The sequence below is a fragment of the Acanthisitta chloris genome, unplaced genomic scaffold (assembly GCF_000695815.1).
Source record: "Acanthisitta chloris isolate BGI_N310 unplaced genomic scaffold, ASM69581v1 scaffold3404, whole genome shotgun sequence".
Classification (NCBI taxonomy): Eukaryota; Metazoa; Chordata; class Aves; order Passeriformes; family Acanthisittidae; genus Acanthisitta; species Acanthisitta chloris.
This window is the reverse complement of record NW_008667593.1, coordinates 17,724-39,510: the sequence shown is the minus strand read 5'-3', so window position 1 is coordinate 39,510 and position 21,787 is coordinate 17,724. Positions and strand designations below refer to the sequence as shown.

The 21,787-nt window shown below is 45.7% G+C and overlaps 1 protein-coding gene across 1 annotated transcript in view; it reads right to left on the bottom strand.

Moving 5' to 3' along the window:
* Window positions 1-2,701, bottom strand: part of MAGI3 (membrane associated guanylate kinase, WW and PDZ domain containing 3) — a gene marked incomplete at its 5' end in the record, with an annotated part of 29,574 nt that extends 26,873 nt beyond the window's left edge. The window contains 2 exons of the mRNA XM_009072556.1: window positions 760-879; window positions 2,585-2,701. Of these exons, the coding sequence (XP_009070804.1) occupies window positions 760-879; window positions 2,585-2,701 (237 nt within the window). The remainder of the gene's footprint in view (window positions 1-759; window positions 880-2,584) is intronic.
* Window positions 2,702-21,787: the final 19,086 nt, after the last annotated feature.

The following is a 21,787-nucleotide window of genomic DNA, read 5'->3' as shown; positions in this document are numbered from 1 at the left end:
CTGCTGGGGTAACTCGTGGTGCCTGGATATGGTTTTGACCATGAAAATAAAATAAATAAGAAACCCTTCTGCAAATATCAGTGAGGGCAAGGCTCAGAGTGGTGACAGCCAGAAAAAAGGGCAGCTAAGGAGGGGGAAAAAAAAAGCACTAGTTTAGCCTAAATTTGCTTAGGATATTTCCACAGACAGGACAATGTGAACAGAGTGTGGGACAAGGGGAACAGGAGGCAGAGTCTGTCACAGGATCATCTACTTCAGACATTTTCTTCTCTTTTTTTACAATATTCTTCCCCACCACACTTAACACAACCAATTTGCTCCAGATTTGGTCTAGCACTGGTCAGTTTTTCATTGGAAAAGGCTTTTTTTTCCCTGCTGGCTCCGAATTCCCTTTGCCTTCTGCCCTTTTGATGCATGGAGAACATGGCTCTGCCCTCTAAGGTTTACACAAAATTGACTGAAATCTGTTAAAAATGCACCAGGCACAGACAAACCTTCCCAAAAATGCGACAGGGAAAATAATCTGATGGCATTAAGGCTGGTTGAAAGGACAACCTGTGATTTAGTAGAGAGCTTTAAAACAAGATCACTCCTCCTCTTCACAGGTAAACCAAAAACAGACTCCTGTTGCCACTCTGAGAATACAATGACCACCAAATGGGCAGAAAAAGTGGCACCACAGGGAGCTGCACCTGGATTAAGATCCTGGACATGAGTACTGGGTCCTTATCCCCATTCCATTAAACATCACCAACATACCATCATATGTTCCACTTTCTAGCAAGGCTCCACTTTCTTCCAGTGCTTTAAACTGCTCAACAGGAATGAAATTATAGTCTACCCCAGGGACTTCCCCATCTCTGGGAGCCCTTGTAGTGCCTGCAAAAGACAGAGAAAACATTCTTGTAAGATATTTAAGTGCTGCCTGTTACCAAATGCTGCCTGCTGTACAGCTCAGTGAAAACAATGTATTTTTGAACCTTATACAAAGATGATGTCATTGCAGTAAGAGTGAGAACAACTGGTGAGCAAGTGAACAATAATGTATAAAACTAGGCCAATAAATTACATAGGAACAACAACCCAGAGGAGAAAAAAAAAGCTGGTGGTGGTAATTAGAGAGAAGTTTTATGCTCAGTGAACCAAAAAGCAACTTCTGAGGCAGCTGAGGATGTCTGGGCCAGGCAATCCCAGTCTGGGATCTGCTAAAGTGCTGTGGTACTTTATTCCGACCCAAATCTAAGGGTGCTGCATCTCTCCCTGCTTCCATCAGTCCCAGCTCTCCAGTTTGCAATGAGGTCAGTGTGACTAAGCATGTTTGATTATGGGCCACCAAATCCATAAGCTAAGCACAAAACTCATTTTTTAACCTTCCAATTGAGAGGGTAATTCAGCCCCACACCAACCCTTGGCTGTGGGTCAGTGTTTTCAAAGTGATCAGTGAATTGCTGTGTTAATGCAGAGGTTCTCAAAGTGTTGTGGCTATGAATATCAGCCTCCCATAATTATAGCAGCTTAATTAAAGCTCTCCTGGAAAGGACTGCACTAGTACATTACTACCTAATGGTATTTTAAAGGCATGTGTCAATTTTGTTCAGGGAACAGCAGGAACAAGAGCGAGTAAATAAAAGATAATAATAGTGAAATGCAGTTTAAGAAAATCACAAACTCTTGGGTGTGCTCAGTACAGTAATGATGTTAAAAAGAGAAGAGACTTCCTGTAGAGACAAAAACGTTAGTTGACAAACTTAGAAGTTTTCAGTGCAGTGAATGTTTTGAAACAGTCAGTATGAGCCTTTTTGAGCAGTGAGGGAAAGGATGATTCTGTGAAAACTGAGAAAAGAAATGGCACAGAAGGGTGGAAGCAATGTCAGGGTATTTGGCAGCTGTTGGGATGTCCTGTTCCTTGAGTGGTGCTTCCTATAAATGTCCAGGCCTGGGAGCAGGAGCCTTTAGGCACTTGGTGGAAGGCAAACCAACACTTGTGCTGGTTGGACCCAGAGATGCCAGTGAAGGGTTGGAGCAGTAGGCCTGGCACAGCTGATGAGACAGGTCCATCCAGATTCTCTCAGTCATTAATTCTTGCTGTGGCACCACAGTCTATCCATGTGCTGTTCCCTTCTCCTCTCCTGGTCATGGATTCACTTGCACACAACTCCTCTTGCACCTCTCCTGCCAGCTGAGCTGCTCTGCCTAATGCCATGACCCTCCTGAGGGCTCAGTTTCCTCTCTGTGCAAAAACCCAACACATTGACCAAAACCAGGATGTGTCTGCACTGCCTGATCATGCTGAGAAGGTTTATTTCTCATGGTGTTCTACCAACAACTGACAAACTTCTGAAGATAAAGCACAGATATTACAGAAACACTCTGAGTTGGGAGTTCTGAAGTTGGTCTGTTTTTCAGGCCATATTGGCTGTACCAATTCAACACAACTCAAGAGAAGAAATTATTCTAGCGAAGCCACTTTGAGAAGCTCCTGCTGCAAGGTAGAACTCTAAACCAGAAGAAGAAAGAAGGAATTCAGATATGATAAATGCTGTGGCAGGGACAGATCAAATGAGGCTGATCTTTACATACTTACAAGGGATGGTTCTCAAGTAGAGATTGTCTCTGATCACTTGCTGCAGTTTGTGGTCTATGGAGCCCTTCTGGAACTGAAGGCTCAGGTAGTGGCGCAAGTCTTTGTTGATGACTTTTCCTTAAAAAAAACCAACAACAAAGGAGAAAAACTTGTAAAAATTAAGCAGGATCTCACAAGAATTGTGTTTCACTGCCATAAATGTTTCAGAAAAAGGAAGCAGTGATGAGACTTGGGTTGATTTACATGTAATGACCTGAATGGAAACATATTTTATGCTACCAAATTGTAGAATCATGGAACAATTTGGACTGGAAAGGACCTTAAAGCTCACCCAGCTCCACCTCCTGCCATGGGCAGGGACACTTTCCACTAGCCCAGGTTGCTCCAAGCCTTGTCCAGCCTGGCCTGGAACACTCTCAGGGATGAGGCAGCAGCTTCTCTGGGCAACCTGTGCCAGTGTCTCACAGGGAAGAATTTCTTCTGGCACAGTGATTTTAAGCAGAGCTGAGTAACAACCATCCAACCTCAGTGTCTCCCAAGCAAGACAGTCAAAGTATTCAGGAATTGTTTGGTAATCAATACAATGTATGAAAATATAAAACCTGTTACCAAAATTAAAAGTCTCTACAGATAGGAAACTATTATCACTGTATTTTGAAGCAGCTTCCATTCAATTTACACCTACTCACTAGTCACCTGAGCTCAATATTTTGTCACATGGGAACCTGCATTCTTGATATTCTAAAAAGAAAATATTTCCTTTTTAAACACATTGCATAATAGAAGAGAGTTGGGGTTTGGTGTTGTTTTTTTTTTTAACAATTACTCCTTTGCAATACTTCTGTCAGGTATCATTAGTGAATCTGTCACATCACTGGTGAACCACAGCCCCTTCAGCACACAAATAACTGAGCTCTTGTATTACTGCCTCATCCTTCTGACAGGAGGGTACAAACCAATCTTTTGTACCCTGTCAGCCTCCCAGAAAGCACATTAAATAGGGTTCAGTGACCTTGGTAAATTTAAGTTACGTGCTGCAGCAGAACACTCAGGGCTTTAGGGGAAAAGCTCAGCCTTTGCCTTCAACCCCCAGCCCAGGAGATGGCCAGCAGCAGGAGAATGCTGGTGCAGCACAACAGCAGGGACAAAAGCTGGAACAGACAACTGCTCCTGTTGAATTACGTCACCCACAGGTTATGAAATGCATAAACCTGCCCCAGGAGCAGTTCTGACAGGAGCCTTTGAAGCCTGTCAGCTGCTGGGATCACCTCCAACAGGGCACAGACCCCCAGAGCCCTCGTACAGCTCGCTACACCTTCAGCCCACGTGGCTGTACCTACAGAGGAGGCAGATTTGGGAAAAGAGCCAACAAACCTACACCACCACAACCCTCCCACCACTAACCAGGTCTTCCCAACCACTCCTGCAGAGTTGGTTGTGGCACATTTATATTTTCCCCAGTTAAGGGCAGATCACACCTTGTACTTGTCTCTCCAATATGACCTCAATGACCACCACTCACCACCAGCAAATGAACTCCAACTGACACCACCTTCCCTCCAAACAAACCACAGGATGCTGAAGAGTGTTTCAAAGTGGAACCAAGATTACCTGTCAGCCCTTCAGAGAGGTCTGTGCTGTCCACAAATTAACCAAACCCCCAAACAAAACCACCCTAAGCCCCCAAGCAAAGGGAAAAGCCCCAACACAGGCAGCACACCCAGCACTGAGCAAACGAGGTTAACTTCTCACCTGCTTTAACACTGTAATTTATTTTACAACTGCATTCAAGCCCACAGAAAGCATTTTGCAGTGTTGGGACAACACCACAGCACTGTCCTCGTGCCCATCCAGAGTTGCACAAGCAATTCCCATAACACAGATACCCCCAACTCCTTCCCAGGCATGGAACATTGCAGCAGCTTGGCAGCCCCTGGGGCTGACACTGCCTGGAGTGATGCCAGAGATCCCCCACCTCAATTCCCTCATTTCACCATCATGAACTGTTCCTTATAAAACTTTGGATTTGCATCCTGCAGCATAATGAGCAAAACATGTCACAGAAAATGAAAACAAATGGGGTAATCTCCAGCAAGAAAAGTATTTTCCGTTCGTTACTACAAATCACTTTATTGTTTGTAGACAAGATGGTTTCTCAACATGAAAAAAATGTTCTACTACTGAAATGGTTCATCCATCTCCCTGTCAAAGGCAGATCCATAGCTCTGCACTTCAGCAATCCCAGCATATTTCACTTAGGCAGATCAATACACCCATATTTCACTCAGGCAGATGAAGCTGGTCATTAGCTACGCTCAGAGTCGGAAAAACTTGGCAAGAGGTGAAAATCTCTGCTGGATGTAGAATTACAGAGACTTTATTTACTCACTGATCTTCCCCTCTTCATGTTTTAAACTTTAAGAGCTTGTAAACCCTTTCCAATAAATATCAACTCAGTTAAAAGACAAAGAAAAGGCAAAGCTAAGGATACACTGCCATTGAGGGGTTAACATTAAAACCCTAAAGATTGGACCATACTGAGACCAAGACAAGTAAATTGAAGATTGAAAGGATTGCCTGGGGAAAACAGAGGGAAGTCAAAGACAATTGTAGGCAGAGGGAAAATGACAGAGAGTCGTGGAGAGAATGGTGTGCATTAGAAGGCAGGAAAATAAAGAGTGAGGATGCTTCAGGCAACCTCCTGAGCTTGCTCCACGCAAAAGGCAGATTATTTCCCCTCCAGGAGCTGAACATGCTCCTTTACATTGTTTCATGAGGCTTTTAGGAGAACCTCGTGTATGAGCCTCTCTGAAATGACCTCATAAATGTCGGGTTGGTGTTTGTTGTGCTGCTGAGCTGTCTCTGAAGGATGACACAGGCAACACAGGGACCAGTCAAGAGGAATAATGTACTTTATACCACTCAGGTTCTGCAGGATGAACAGGCACAAGCCTCTTGTTTTCAGTTTTAATTTAAATTAACCAGGAAAGAACTGTTTAAACGAGGGTATGCACGCTGCAGCTGGGTAAGGAGAACTAAGGGACTGCAGAGGGAAAAAAAGGCTCGAGTACCACTGCAGCAAAACACAGAGCTGTGAAGGACAGAGGCAAGAGTGAGTGACAGGGACATCGCCAAAACGGGGGTGGTGGTGTCACAAACTGAAGTTGCCTTTCCTGCTGTACCTAAGAAGGACAAAGAACAGCTATTTATACATCCAACCTCTCATGGAAACACTCAAATACACACGTTGCAGCTACAAACAGAGGAGCATTGCCATGGTGCTACTAGAAGTCGACACAAACCCCATGTCTAGATGAGCAATGCTGGTGAAACAGCAAAGTTCAGTGTGGAAATATGCAACTGAATCCCAAGAATTCAATCTGTGTAGTGCTTATGTTGCTGTCTGGTCATAATGTCACAATTCCCTCTGGCTAATTCTGCTGGTATATGGAATACTGGTGACATCCCACACAAATCACACATGAAGACCACGTGGAAGTTCTCCATTGCATTTTGATGCACATTTTATGCAGAACAAGTCACAACTTTCCAGAGGCATGGCACGCTGTATTCCCTGCACTCCCAGGGAGCAATGCCTGAAGTTTCCATGCCAACACCTCCTGGAGACAGTGGCAGCTACAAGGAGCTGCAGGGCTGATGGGCGAGTGAATAAGTAGATGGTGGTTTTTCTTCAGACTTTACAAAAAAAACCCCAACTCTACCGTTCATTCTAAAAGCAATTTTTCAAAGTAGCAGTTTATTAAAAGCATTCTGCATCCCTATTAAAGGATGTAATTCATTACTGGAGCTTACACCTTCACTGTAGCCTTTGGCACAAAAATGTATTTTAAGGGAACGGATGTGAAAATGGAATCACATTCCTCTTGGGGAATGTTCTTGCGGGAAGTGTTTAAAAACCTGACTGCAGAACCCACATGCTCTGCTGGTGAACTGAAGAGTAAAATCCTCTTGCCATGGGCAGGGACACCTTCTACTAGCCCACACTGCTCCAAGCCCTGTCCAACCTGGCCTGGAACACTCCCAGGGATGGAGCAGTCACAGCTTCCCTGGGCAACCTGTGCCAGTGCCTCAGCACCTCACAGGGAGTAATTCCTTCCCAATATCCCATCTGTCCCTGCCCTCTGGCAGTGGGAAACCATTCCCTCTCTCCTGTCGCTCCAGGCCTTATCCCAAGTCCCTCTGCAGCTCTCCTGGAGCCCCTTGAGGCACTGGAAGGAGCTCTAAGGTATCCCTGGAGCTTCTCTTCTCCAGGTGAACACCCAAGCTCTCCCAGCCTGGCTCCAGGGCAGAGTTGCTCCAACCCTTGGAGCATCTCCATGGCCTCATCTGGACTCTCTCCAGCACCTCCACATCCTTCAGATGTTGGTGCCCCAGGGCTGGATGCAGCACTGCAGGTGAGGTCTCACCTGAGCAGGGCACCCCTCACTGCTGCCCACACTGTGACATGAGCCCAGCACCCAGCGAGTTCTGGGTGCCAACACACATGGCTGGGGCACATCCACCAAACCCAGTGCTCATCAGCCCAGGCAGGGGCACAGCCCAGGGCTCTGCCCAAGGCTCGGGGCTCGTCCTGCAGTGATCTGACGCCACCTCCCGGCGCCCCCGAGGGCACAGAGCAGCCTCGAGTCCTGCCTGGAGCTTCCAGGGCATCCCCTAATTAATACCCTGTCCCCCCAAATCCCCTCACCCCCTCCCCGGTTGGGTTTAAACACCACAGACTGGAATTAGCACAGACCCAATACCCTCACACAATTCTGTTTTCCCATGGGAACGCAGCAGTAAGCAGAATTCCATCCTGCACACTCAAAATTCCACGTGTGGACAGACTCTCCCAGTGTGTCCACAGCTCCGCTCGGCTGCGCCATGTGTTACGTAAACCTTGGCTGCCCAAGGACACCCTGACCATGAAAATTCCAGGGAAACACACATTAAGGGCTATAAAACAGCTCCATGGCTTCGCTCACAGGCTAACAGAAATTATCAGGGTTCACCAAGTGGAAAACAGTTCCTGTTTAATTAAACTGAGCTATCAATACACAGCGAGATTAAGAGATCTCTGACGTGACTAAGCAGAAGCATTTAAAGAAATGTTCAGCTCCACAAGGCAGAGATGTTAGGGAACACAAGTTATAATTAGTGTGTAAGATAATAATTCTGTGATATTCCTCAGCAGTTACTCAGGTATGGTAAGTCACACAAGTTCCAGACCTGAAGATGTGCAGTCACTGAGCACAATAAATGATTTCCAAGCATGCAAGAGAATCCCGGAATGCAGAGAGTATGGAAAAGCCCAGCAGTGACACAGCTCTCAGTGTGTACCTGCAGTACTTTACCTGCAAGTTCTTGGGCACTGAACAGTTCCCCAGGGCAGTGCTCATGGGCAGAGGTCATGAGGAGTTTGGACAATGCTCTCAAGCACATGATGGGATTGTTGGGGATGTCCAGTGCAGGGCCTGGAGTTGGACTCAATGACCCTTGTGGCTTCCTTCTAGCTCTGAATATTCTGATTCTGTGACACTTCAGTACCTGCACAGTGACACTGGCAAATACACACCTAATCTCCCAGGTCAAGGAACAGGTGGGAGGTTCAAAGTAGTTCAATTCATATAGAAGAGACAGCAACAATTTGAGTGTCCAAACCAGACTGACAGCACCATCCAGCAGCTACTCCCCATCCCACCAAGGGCTCCACAACACATTCCCACTCAACACCTCCCTGTCCCCCGTCCAGGTAACCGAGGCAAGAACCCAAGTTTGGACTCTGTGGAAAAAAGAAGCCCCAGGCCAGTTTGGAAGTCGAGATAAGGACCCATCTGGGAACAGAGATCCTGGTCCTGTTACAGCCTCAGGGTAACTTCTGCTGATTCCCTGAATAACTGCAGCTCCTCCAAAGCTCCCTGTCAGGTGAGGCATTACTTCCCAAGAGCCACAGAGTACGGAAACGGCTGTGTCCTGTCCACAGGGCTCAATAAGCACCTCCAGCATCCGGCCATTACCAGCTGCTTTGGAGTTAAGTCCCTGCAAGGATGTTCAAAAGACCAAAAGCAGATAATCATCTCAGGAATGTGACATGCACTTCTGCTCGCTTGCCTTTTAATGAGCCTCAAACAGCGGCAGGTCCACACTGCTCTGCTCCCAAAGTCTAAATTAATCACGTCTTTTGCTTGCCAGACCCGACACAGAAAAGGCCAAACGCTGACTAATTCAGCAGAGACTCTCCAAAGGGCCGTGGTGGGCAGAACTCTGGCTCCCACATCAGAAGGGCATCTTGATTTGCTGTATCACTGCTAGGTAGTGACATTTGTCTGAAACCAGCAATCTGTCACAAGACACAGATTCTCCCCTGACAATGAACAGAACAGACAAGGTAAAGAATGAAACTTGATTTCCTAGAACAAACGTGGGAGAAGAGCCAAATACATTAGCAGCTTATTTTGGGATGTGAAATGCAAATGATGTACTTTACAAAGACAAAATTTCAAAAAAACCCCCAAACCTTACATGATTAAAAAGCATGAGAATAAAAGAGAGAAATATGTATTTTATTCTGCTCTGTCCATACTCACAGACTTCTCAGCTCCTCCCTCCACCCAGGATCATTTGTAAAGCTTTGAGGTGAGAGCAAACCAACAGATGTCAAGAACCAAACTACTGCAATTACCAACACTGTTATCAGTTGAGGAAGGATCCAGGAATTATTTAGGAAAGCTGTTTGGTGAAAGAAATTCCTTAAGAAAAGGAGCCAATGAGTGCAGATACAACTGAGCTGGACTATTTGGGAATACAGACAGGTATCAAAGGAGATATGATTCAGAATAGTGCTGTGAGGAGAAAATATTTCCAAGTAAATTTCAAATTCCTGTCTAACAAAAGCTGTCAAACATTCACCAACAGACTCTCACTGAAGCCTGCTGGGCTGTGTGAAATTCCCTCGACTAAATGCCTGTGGAGAATGTTTGACTGGAGCTAGACCAGCCAAGATGTTTTCATTAAGTCATGCTGAGCTACACAAGTGTCCCCTCAAAGTAACTCAGCCAACATGGAACTGGGGGCTGGAGCCACTGGCACAGGGAAGCATCAGCTTTGAGAGGACTGCAGGAACGGCAGAGCAGACCCAGGTTTAGGTGGTGAATGTACAGGGATGAGCAAGAGGCTCAGGAACAAGTGGAGCAACCAGAGAGGGAGAGACACAGCCTCACACGACATCTGTGTGGGCAAAATTCCAATCAGTCCTGTTATACAGCTCTGAGTTATTCCAACACCTGGAAAAAACACATCATAATGAAGAAAAAGGGGCATTTGAGGAAGTACCAAAACTTGCAGGCACCGGACAGTTCTAGAGAAGTCCTTTACCCTGTTCTTCCTTTGAGAGGAGCTTTTGTATGCAGCCCTGCCAAGCACATCCCAGCTTTCCCAAAGCTTGGAGGACATAGCTATCCATCTGCTTTACTTTACCATGTGTTTTAAGAGCATCACAAAGACATTTAGGAAATCATTGCCTTCCTGATGCCACTGTCCTATGGAGAGAGATCCAGGAGAGGTTCAGTCTTGGGGTGGGTTTTGCAGTTGAACCTGTGTGCTCTCAAGCTGTCCTGCCCACAGTTTTCCTGTGCAATATATCCAAGAACTGGACATCTGATCCTAGAGGTTAAAGAGAGTTTGAACTATGCTCTCAGGCACATGGTGGGATTGTTGGGAATGTCCTGTGCAGGGCCTGGAGTTGGACTCAATGACCCTTGTGGGTTCCTTCCAGCCCTGAATATTCTGATTCTGAGACACTACAGACCTAAAGTAGCTACATTTACAGGACTAGGGTTTACAAATCCCTACCAAATACACCAAGGCACAAAGTAATGACACCAGATCAACCAGTTCAGATGAGAAGTCCCAGAACACAGACAGAGGACTGGAGGAGCCCTCACCAAGGAGCAGAAGGGCCTGCCCGAGCAGCACAGAAGGAATTTAATTCCTCTAAGTAACACACTAATCCATAAACTTTTCACTACAATAGCAAATCTTGCTTCTTTGTACTGAAGAGAAATCGTGGCACAGAGCATTTGCAGCTTGCCCTGCTGTGAAATAAAGGTTGTTAAGTGGCTAAATGTTACTAGTGTCAGTCTGCTTTGAAGAAAATTGAATTAAGGATCTTTCATGTAGCTGAACTATGGCTGTGTCATTAAAGGCATTCTGCAAATTTAGAAAAAGTAAAGGCTAAGTATGTCAGATTCACATAATTACATTAACACAGATGCAGAACAATTCATGGAGGAATTTCCATAGTCTATTGTAGAGAAAAAAAAAAAATCTCAAGGCTCTTCACAGCCACAATAATCCATTAAACAAGACTCATTTACTAGCTGAAAAATATTACAAAGGTTTACTTTGAAAGGCTTTTTAATTGTAGTTTGCTATATGCTGCCTGATAAATTCTTGGTAATATATTCCTATTTACAGAAATTATGGTAGAGATAAGCCCTACAGTATTAATAAATCGTTTACCAGAGCACTCAAAACACTGGCAGAGTGTTTACAGTACCACTGAAATAAATGAAAACCTGTTTATTCAGATGTAAAAAATCAGGTTGCCACAAACCTCATTACAGTATGTACATCCCAGTTCACTTGGGGGATCTTATATTTATTAGGGACACAAAATACACTCAGAAAACACTAATAACTATGAATTTTGGTTTTTCAAGCCTCCAGAATCAGATCACTCAGGACTGAAAATGATCAGAGGAGTGTACAACACCAGCCTTTACAGGATAATGCTGTTAGATCCTCAGACAAGGTGGTGACTGATTTGGGGAGACACATTTCTCAGTCCTCATTCTTGAGCATCCCAACATCCTGTGTCCTTGAAATCTTACAGGGCTGGAAATGTAAGAGGTGATTTAGAGATGATTTTTCCGCTTTAGAGGTGATTCTTCCCCTCTACTCTCCTCTGGTGAGACCCACCTGGAATGCTGCACACAGTTCTGGTGCCCTCAGCATAAGGACATGGAACTGTTGGAGCAAGTCCAGAGGAGGCCACCAAGTTGCTAAGAGAAGTGGAGCATCTCCCCTGTGAGGACAGGCTGAGGGAGTTGGGGCTGTTCAGCCTGGAGAAGAGAAGGTTGTGTGGAGACCTCAGAGCAACTTTTCACTCTCTGAAGGGCCTACAAGGAGCTGGAGAGGGACTCTGTGTTAGGAACTGCAGGGACAGGACAAGGGGCAATGGGTTCAAACTGAAGGAGGGAAAGTCTAGGTTGGATGTGAGGAAAATGTTTTCCCTGTGAGGGTGGCGAGACACTGGCACAGGTTGCCCATGGATGTGGTGGCCGCTCCATCCCTGGTGGTGTTCAAGGCCAGGCGGGGTGAGCCTTGAGCCGCCTGATCTAGTGAGGCGGCGTCCCTGCCTAGGGCAGGGGTTGGGACTGGATGATCTGTAAGGTCCATTCCAACCCCTAAATTCTATGATTCTATAGTCTAGCAGTAAACCAACCTACTGTTGGCAAACCTCTGCAACACTAATTTGGCTTTCTGTTTGCCTATGAACTTGATCATTAAAGCATTTCAAGTTCTGAAGATAACTCAAACATGCTTTGGAAGGCACATCCCCAAACGACCTTTGGGAAACACAAAAGCATTGGCAAATCAGGCGTCGTTTATTCCAAAACCACTCGGAGCTGAGATGGACAAGAGGTGAAATGTAAACAGTGAGAGCCTGGATGCAAATCCTTCAGGGTTTTATTTTTGACAGTACAGAAACAGCAAAGTCAACTGCAACAGAAGCCTCAAGAGTGTGAATCTCCATGGCTGGGTTCCTGATCTCCCATGAAAAAAAAGCTCTTGTTTAGTGCACAAGGGAAGGGGAAAGAAAATATTGGCAGAACACAGATGGCATTAGCTGGAGCCTTTCAGTGCCATTTGGTTGGTGAATGAAAATAACACTTGTTACCAGCTAACACTTGTTAACCACCTAACATAGATGCACCATAACTGGCTGAGGCTTGGAAGTGAAGAATGAGGATGGAGTGACAGGACAAGGGGGAATGGCTTCAAACTGACAGAGAGTAGGTTTAGATCAGGTGAACTAAACTAGATGACCTTTAAGGTCACTCCCAACCCAAACCATTCTATGATCCAGCACTGTGAAACTAAGAGGTTTTTAGCCTTCTACCACCTGAGCTCATCCCCAAAGCTCCAGAGCACAGAACATCCACGGGCAGGGTGGGAGGACACTCCCCTGCACCCACAGAGAGCAGTTCTAACCATAACCAACAGCTTTCCTTTCAGCAACCTAAAAGGACAAGCATCACTCCCAACCCAAACCATTCTATGATCCAGCACTGTGAAACTAAGAGGTTTTTAGCCTTCTACCACCTGAGCTCATCCCCAAAGCTCCAGAGCACAGAACATCCACGGGCAGGGTGGGAGGACACTCCCCTGCACCCACAGAGAGCAGTTCTAACCATAACCAACAGCTTTCCTTTCAGCAACCTAAAAGGACAAGCATTCAGCTCACACTCCGGAACACATTCCAAGCACGGACAGCCTCGGTGAAGCTCAGTGCAGAGCTCCAGGCAGATGTCTGTCCCTTCCCTCCCATCTGCTCCTGGGACACAGCCACAGCTCCACAGGGCACCCGTGGCCAGCCAGGACACGGCAGGACAGGGTCAGGCATCACTCTGGAACTGAGGGAAAAGTTGGAAATTGAGACCAGCTGCATTTGCAAACTCGTATGTAGGGCACCAACAGAGAAAGGCTCCACCAGGCTCAGAAACGAGGAGCATTTTGCAGCAGTACTGCTCACTTACACGACTCCAGCACCATTTTGGGAAGAGCTATTTATCTTTTCAGTCAAAATAAAGTATATATGTTTAGTGGGATCAACATGAAACAAAATATCCATGTAAAAAACCCAAAATATGAGCACACTGAGAGCTGACAAGAAAGGTTGGCAGTTACTGGTGGACCACACAGTTCATTATTTTTCAGCAAATGCTACTATTCTTCTCTGCATTTCATTACCTCTCTAGACATTCTCAGCCTGTGGGTGATTTCCATGGAATGACAGCACTTTCAGTTGGTTTGATGCCCAGCATTGGTAGCAAAAGAGCTTGCACAGCCTAATAAAATTGCCTGCAAACTTAAGGATTCTTAAAATGAAAATCCTTTTGAGTAAAGTAGTTCAAACTTCCAGGCCCAGCTCCACACACAGCAGTATCAGATCTGATTACAGTAATACACTGCATACACACAGAAATCCATTAACCATGGGAATACAGTCGGGAGAATTACCAGTGGGTAGGGTTTGCTCTGATAATGCCAAGTATTTTAATACTCCGTTATTAAATAGGAGAACAGCAAGGCACAAAGGCCTGTGCAGCTGTTTCTGATACAAGATCAGACACTGAAGGAGATACGAGCAGAACTCAAATAATTTAAAGTAATGAATGGGTTCCAAATAAAATGCAAACATAACCATTTCCTTCAGCTTAACAGGGAGGAAGAAAAATGCAGAAGAACTTTCCACAAGAGAGGTTTGACCTTTTATATTATAGCTGGAGAGTTTCTTCTCTTTGATTTGATATTTTCTTGAGAAGTGAAAAAAAGCCCTGAACAGATCAAGAATCTTTTGCCTATTGATAAAGATCTGTTGTATTTTCAAGAGATATTTTAAAATTCTGTTCTTCTGCAGATCCTTCCCCACATTTAGGGAGGCAACACGTATCCTGCTTAATTCAGGGAAAGATGGAGCATTTTACAACTTTCTGAAACAACTGAGACTCACGGCAGAGAATTTGGTATCAATTCCCGTGGGGCAGTACCTAAAAGCAGAGCCACACTCTGCTCTCAGCTCAGACTGCAGTTTGCATTTTGGTACCATGAGGATTAGTAGGTGAAGTGTCTGTGTGGGCAGTCACCCCTGAGACACTGCTGAGGGTACCCCAGGTGAGGGTGTCCTCCTTGCAGGTCAGCGGGGAGAGATGTCCATCCTTCCATCTGCACCACCTGTAGCTGCTGCTTCTCACCTCCACTCTGCTTGTCCTCATCCTCCTCATTTTGTAGCACTTCCCACAATACTCCACCTGCCAACACGGCCCATGATTTCCATCTCAACTCAGACGTGTTGGCACTGATGGTAAAGAAGAAGAATCCAGACAAACTGCACTCTGTGAGCTTCTACCACGGCCAGGTTTGAGACAAAGACAAGGATTTACAGGGATGTCTGGAAAGCTCAATGAATCCTGAGAGCTTGAAACACCTCATGAGATTTGCAAGATCTAACTGTGCCTCTTGAACTAAGAGAGAGACACAAAGTGTGAGAGGCAACGTTTTTTTGACACCATGACAGGAGATGAATCAAATACACTGAGCAGGATGGAATACAGAACCATTAAGGTTGGAAAAGACCTTCAAGACCATCAACACAGCAGCACCACCACGTTCACCACTAAACGATGTCCTCAAGTGCCACATCCACATGTTTTTTGGAACACTTCCAGGGATGGTGAGTCCACACTGCCCTGGGCAGCTGTGCCAATGATTAACAGCCCTTCCCATGATAAAATTTTCCAAATATCTAATCTAAACCTCCCCTGGTGTAACTTGAGGCCATTTCCTTAACATGATCCAACGCAATCAACACACAAGGGATGGAGCTGGAACAGCAACACACCAACAGCCTCAAAAACACTGGAACTGTGTTAGAGCAATCTGAAGGGTCAAAACAACAATTAGAACTTGTAATAAACAAACACGTTTCAAAAACCCTTAAAAACACAGGGTTGTTTTAATAACAGCACTTTATTAAAGCTTCCTAATTATGCACTCCAGGCCTTGCTGAGTTTTAATCACTGTGTAACTCCCTGCATTAGAGGCTGTCTGGGGTGAGCAGTATCTGTTGCTGCAACACTCGTACTGTAAAGTCAAACACAGACATTACAGCCATGAAATCAGAGTCCTCTGTAGCTGTGACAGGTTGTAATAACACATAAATCATTTAGCCTGCTCTTAATTGAGAAGTGGAACACCAAAACAAAGAGAAGGAACCTGAACAAAGGAGGTGATTTTCCTCAGGCTAACTATGGCTTGTTTTTCCTGATTTATAAACAACCTTCCATTCATTCCCTTAGATTCACAATGCGAGGTTTTTAATTTATTCACACTAGAGAAAATGATTTACTGAGACAGCAAACAAACCCATTTGGTTTGGAAAGCACAATTAACATATCCAACTGAACAAAATGTTACTCGAATCCCCAAACTGTTCTAATATTAATGCTTCCCTTTGGTAATCTGCAGCTGATGTGCAAATTAAACTTCCTGACACTGAGTAAGCATTATTGCATGGCCTACCCCAAGCAGGGATTTCCTCCCAGGGTACCTGTGCAGCTTCACCTGTCGCAGTGTTTGGCAGGAGCTGTCAGGCCTCGTGTTTATCCTGACACAGCATCACATTTCAGCCACTGACGTAGGGACGACATACACAACATACCAGATCCCATTGCTTAAGCAGCTCTACACAGTGACACATTTCAGTCACATCCCCAAAGAAAAATGTCCTTGCAGCTGCTCTGTGTTACACAAGCGATTTAATCTGCTTGGGACTTGGCACTGCTTTCCCAGCATAAGGGGACGTGTTCACATGCCAAGACCTTTTTAGCTTGGATTTTTTTTTTTTGAGTGTTCTGATTAGAATAGAACTTATGCAAATCACAGACAGGTTTATTTTTAGCCTGCTTTCCATAGGAAGCAAGACATGCAATTACACTCTGCATAATTTCTAGGCCCACTAACCTATTTCAGTCTGGAGTTTGGCAGAGCAGGAGCCTGACAGAGACACACTATCGACAGAGATGCTGCATGTCTGTTCTCCTGGATTGGACAAACCTCTTAGGTGACCACTCAACATGGGCAACAAAAACATTCCCAGCAGAGGTGTCCATGAGCAGCAGTGCTTGGTCCATCACAGCTGGACCCATAAACCCAAAACACAACAGTATATTAGGCTCTCCAATACCAGCCCCATCCCAAACATCTCTGCTTCACATCACTTTCAAGTACAACAGCTCTCGTAGCATTGTGGTTCATTTGCACACACTGGCCCACACAGAAATGTCACCAAAGGGTTTTTGGGCTCCTCAGCCCTCCCTTTCTGCAGGGCACCCTAAGCTCCAGCCAGCACAGGGACCCCCTGGGCACACGGGTAAAGAAGCAAATCCTGCTCTGACAAATAGTCATTATGCAGCTTTTATGAAGGAATTAGAGCTTCCTGAACCGGCTTTTCAAGGAGCTCAGGAAATCCCAGCACTGCCAGCGGTGGGCTGCAGCATTCCCAAGGGAGAGCTGGTGCTCTGCCAGGGAGAGGCAGCTCGGCAGAAAATCCACAGCTGTGGCTCCCAAGGACTCCCAGGAACTTGGAGACACCACCATCTACACATGCCAGGTCAGCACTGCTCTGATCAAACCCCCAGATGTGCTGTGTCACAGCAGTATTGACTGGAGACATCTCACAGTTTAATGGGAAAACAACTCCCCGCAGTGCTCCCTGCACACCAGAGTCAGCGAAACCCCTGCAACTCCAGATGTGCACTGGCCATGACTAATGGCAGTGCCTGACTCACACGGTTCACACGGCGATTCTGCACCAAGGATGCTTTGCTCAGCCTGCTACAACATCCCAGGACTGGGGCACAGCAGTGTGCAGCACAGCAGCCCAGTAAGAAGGGAGGAGAGACAACCCTGTGCCCCTGGTTGTCTGCACTGATACCCAAGCGCGAGCACAGCTGGAAGGAAACAGATTCATGTTCCTCAGCTCAACACATTTCTCAGCAACACCAAGCTTGGAACAGAAAAGTTTCAACACTGACATTTTCAAGTGCTAGTGCAAACAGCACTGCAACTCGTGGCTTGCCTAAGTCACAGTGTTTTCATGCAAATAAGATATGAAAAAGGATTTATCTCAAAACAACCTACAAACTAGCATTTAGTAGCTTTTGTGGTTAACCTACACCCTTGAGGAATCTTCACAGCATTTAAAGTTGTCCCCAGAACACCTCTGAGGACACACTGAACACCCACTGCAGGTTTACTGTGTGGGTACTCAACTCAGTGTTAGTACACTGTAAGCTAAAGGTAAGAAAAAAGTCACTCAAGACCCACCAACATTGTTCAAAATACTTTCTAAAATCTTCCAGTTCACAAACTAAGGTAACTCTTTCTTTCACCTGTGTGAAGATGTCAGTCCAGTGCCTTTTCCATCATTTATCTGGCACTACATATACATGTGAAAAGCTCAAATAAGGAGCCAGGAGACTCACCCCAGCTGCCTACAGGGCCCAGGACCAGCAAACCATCTCCAGAGACACCAGGAAGCTCCTGCCTTGCCCATGCTGATCTGTCACACCTATGAATCTCACTGGTGACACCAAATGAATCCAATTCTGTTATAACCCAGTTCTGCAGGGAAGTTTGTGGTTATGATCTTTCCAGCACGCTGCTGCCGGAGTAATCACGCAGGAGAAGACCATTTCCCTATGTGTTAAGTTAATCATCATGCAATATTGAAAATGAAAGGAATTTATCTTTCTGCTTGCACAGCATATCCTATTATTTCATCCCCATTCGTTTAATGAGATTTATTTTCAGTTATGGCACCCAGGATTTTCAATTAGCTATGAAACAGTACTTTCTCCGAGGAGAGCACGTGTGAGGAGCTGGATGCCAGCACAGAGGAACTGCTCAGCCTTTGGGAGGCAGCTGCTTTCTAGTGAAGTACAAGCACGAGCTGGGCTTGCCCAGGCAGTGCTGGCATGTCCCATCACAGCTCTTTGCTGCAGGAACCAGGTCAGAGCAGACAACCTGGCACAACAGCGTCGGGGACGGACGAGCTCCGGAGCATGTCAGAGCAGACAACCTGGCACAACAGCATCGGAGACGGACGAGCTCCGGAGCACGTCCTGGGAGTGGTGCAAGTCAACCCCTCTGACAGCCACAGCTCTTTCCAAGCACTGGCAGGGGCAGCTGTGTGCTCACCTCCACCCTTTGGCACAGAACTTTGAATTTCTAACAAACTGGGGCAGGTGAGGCTGGCAGACTCCTCCTGATCACCGACTTGGAATGCTGTGCACCTTCCCATCACCACTCCACAGGGAGACAGTCTGAAACCAACTGACAGTCTATCACCTGAACAGCTACTCTGGAACTGTACAAAGTCCCTTCCAACCCAAACCACTCTGTGATTCTCTGAATCCCAATATTGTATTTAGTAAACACACCTTAGAGCTACTAAACCCCCTTATATCCACGTGCTAAACAGCAACGTTCACGATTTACATGATCCCTCTGTATTTTCTCTTCACACTATTATTACCTGTGATAAGCAACTGGTGAGAGAAGCACAGCTGTGGTGTTTTGGGGGGCAGCAGGGGCACGAAGGGCATTGAAGGGGTAGAAAGGGAAGGATGGTGGTGTTCACAGCCCAGCACACCTCATTTATTTCTCTAATGAGCAAACAAAAACAGGCATTGCAGAAGAGCACCATTCCAGAGGGCAGAGGCTGTTGTAACTGCAGCCACAGCTCTAAATTACATAGCCAGGAGGTCAGAATGATCTTTATCTTCCTCCTTTGCACTCACTCACCCATGGATACAACAATGGCAATGCCACACCAGAAACACAGTTAACCTTAAGCTTTAAAGGTTAATTTTACATAGCTGCACATCTCTTTTGTGAGCTGTCAGTGGCCAAACACCTTCACACAGCAGCAGGTAAAACCCCTCAGCACTACTTTCCTTTATGGACAGTTCTAGGTTCAGACATCCGTGGTGTGGCTCTCCTGTCATTTAAATCATGACACACCTCATGCTTACACAACAGAAACGTTATATTTTACTACTAAAGGGTTAAGGACATCTAAAATCAGTTCAACTGACCTTGGTGTGACTTACCACAACACAGTCAGCTCTTCAGTAACACAGATGGTTGAACTGCTGTTGCCAATGTTTTAAGCTCAGAAAATGCTTCTTTTTTTTTCCTAAATTATTATTATTATTTCCCCATGCTGTGTTTACTGTTTTACATATGCCTCTGCCTGCCAAGGAATTGTTAACTAATCACCATGAGATACATTTTGTTAGCACACAGCTGGGTACTTGGTCATGCAACATCTGCTTCTCTGCATTTCTTCTCATTCTTATCTAGCAGTAGTTTGCAAGGAAACTGTCTCAGTGGAGGATGTCAGTCAGTGTGTGAAAAAAGAAGCTGGTAACTAAGAGCTATTAAAACATAAACCTTTAGATTAATAATGAACTCATAGAATCAGAGAATATCCTGAGCTGGAAAGGACCCCCAAGGATCATGAAGTCTAAATCTTGGTCTTGAAGAGGACACCCCTGAAATCACACCATGTGCCTGACAGCATGACTAACAGGATGGACAGCCAAACTTGAAACAGGTAAGAGACATTCCCATTTCCTCCTCACAAGCTTTTATTAAAAATTGCTGCAGCCTAAAAGGAGAATATAACAGGAATATGATCATAGAATTGTAGAATCAATCAGGTTGGAAAAGACCTCCAAGATCATCAAGTCCAACCCTACTGTGGTCACTAGCCCATGGCACTAAGTGCCACATCCAGTCTCAGCTTGAAAACCTCCAGGGATGGTGAATCCACCACCTCCCTGGGCAGCACATTCCAATGCCTGAGCACTCTCTCCAGAAAAAATCTCTTCCTAAGATCCAACCTAACCCTCCCCTGGCAGAGCTTGAGTCTGTGCCCTCTTGTCCTGCTGCTGGTTGCCTGGGAGAAGAGACCAACCCCCACCTGACTCCAACCTCCTGTCAGGGAGTTGCAGAGGGTGAGAAGGTCTCCCCTGAGCCTCCTCTTCTCCAGGCTGAACACCCCCAGCTCCCTCAGCCTCTCCTCATGGCACTTGTGCTCCAGTCCCTTCACCAGCCTCGTTGCTCTTCTCTGGACCTGCTCCAGCCCGTCAATGTCCCTCCTGAGCTGAGGGGCCCAAACCTGAATGATGACCTATCAAGAAACGTTTGTGCAACGTTCAGAACATCTGCATTTGAGAGACTGGCAGATTAAAAAAGGGCAAATAACCTATTAATTATAAGGATAAATCTGGTTTTCATAACCAGAAGTTACTAAACATTAAAGAAAATTCACCTTTTCATTGCATGAACCTCTAAGCACATAAATCTGGTTTTCATAACCAGAAGTTACCAAACATTAAAGAAAATTCACCCTTTCATTGCATGAACCTCTAAGCACAGACCCCAGGTCAGTTCTGCAGCAGATTCAGGTCTAGGAGCCACATGTTAGTACCTGTTCACCCATGGAGAGGTTGTTCCACGTGGGAAACACCATAGCTGTTATTTCCAATTATTTTTAACTCCACAACAAACTTCTTCCACTGCTTTATACTATCGTCTAGAACTAGTTGAGGCAGAGAGAAAAAAGCAGACAGCAACTTCACAGCAGCTTTTTTTCACTCCATCATTTCCAGCATTAAAACAAGTCTCTGTAAGCCATGTACAACCATCCTTGGAAAACCTAAACCCATCTGGTTTTACCAAGCCCTGAAGGGCTGTGGCTGCACTCAGGTATAAATGGCACATATCACTCATGGACAGCTTCCAAGCCACCTACAAACCTTTTGGCCAAGAGGGCAATAAATGACCACAAAAACCCACATCAGCAGTGAGCAAGAATCAAAGTCTAGAGAACAGGGCAGCAAACAACTGCTCCCCAGCAGATGTCAGTGACAACTGTCTGGACTGAGCTGTTAGACCCAGTGATTAACTTCCACCAGTTGCTTTCGGTTTCAGTTAACACTGCCCAGGGAAGTGCTGGAGTCACCATCCCTGAAAATGTGGATGTGGCACTTGAGGACATGGCTTAGTGGTAAGCATGGTGGTGGTGGTGCTGGTTGATGGCTGGACTTGAAGGACCTTTCCAGCTTTAATGATTCCATGATTCCTGAAGAAATTCAGGAGATTGCTTACAGCTGGATGCTGCTGCCTTTGAAACTTCATGTTTGCCCCCTGAAGTCTGGCACTAGGTGGATGTTGTAAGCAAAACAATGATGTTTGTACATGCCCTGGGACAGAAAGGGTCCTTGGTTACAATAATAGAAGTTTCCCCGCGCTTGGAGCTCTCGGATTGCGGCGCATTCCGCTCGGGAA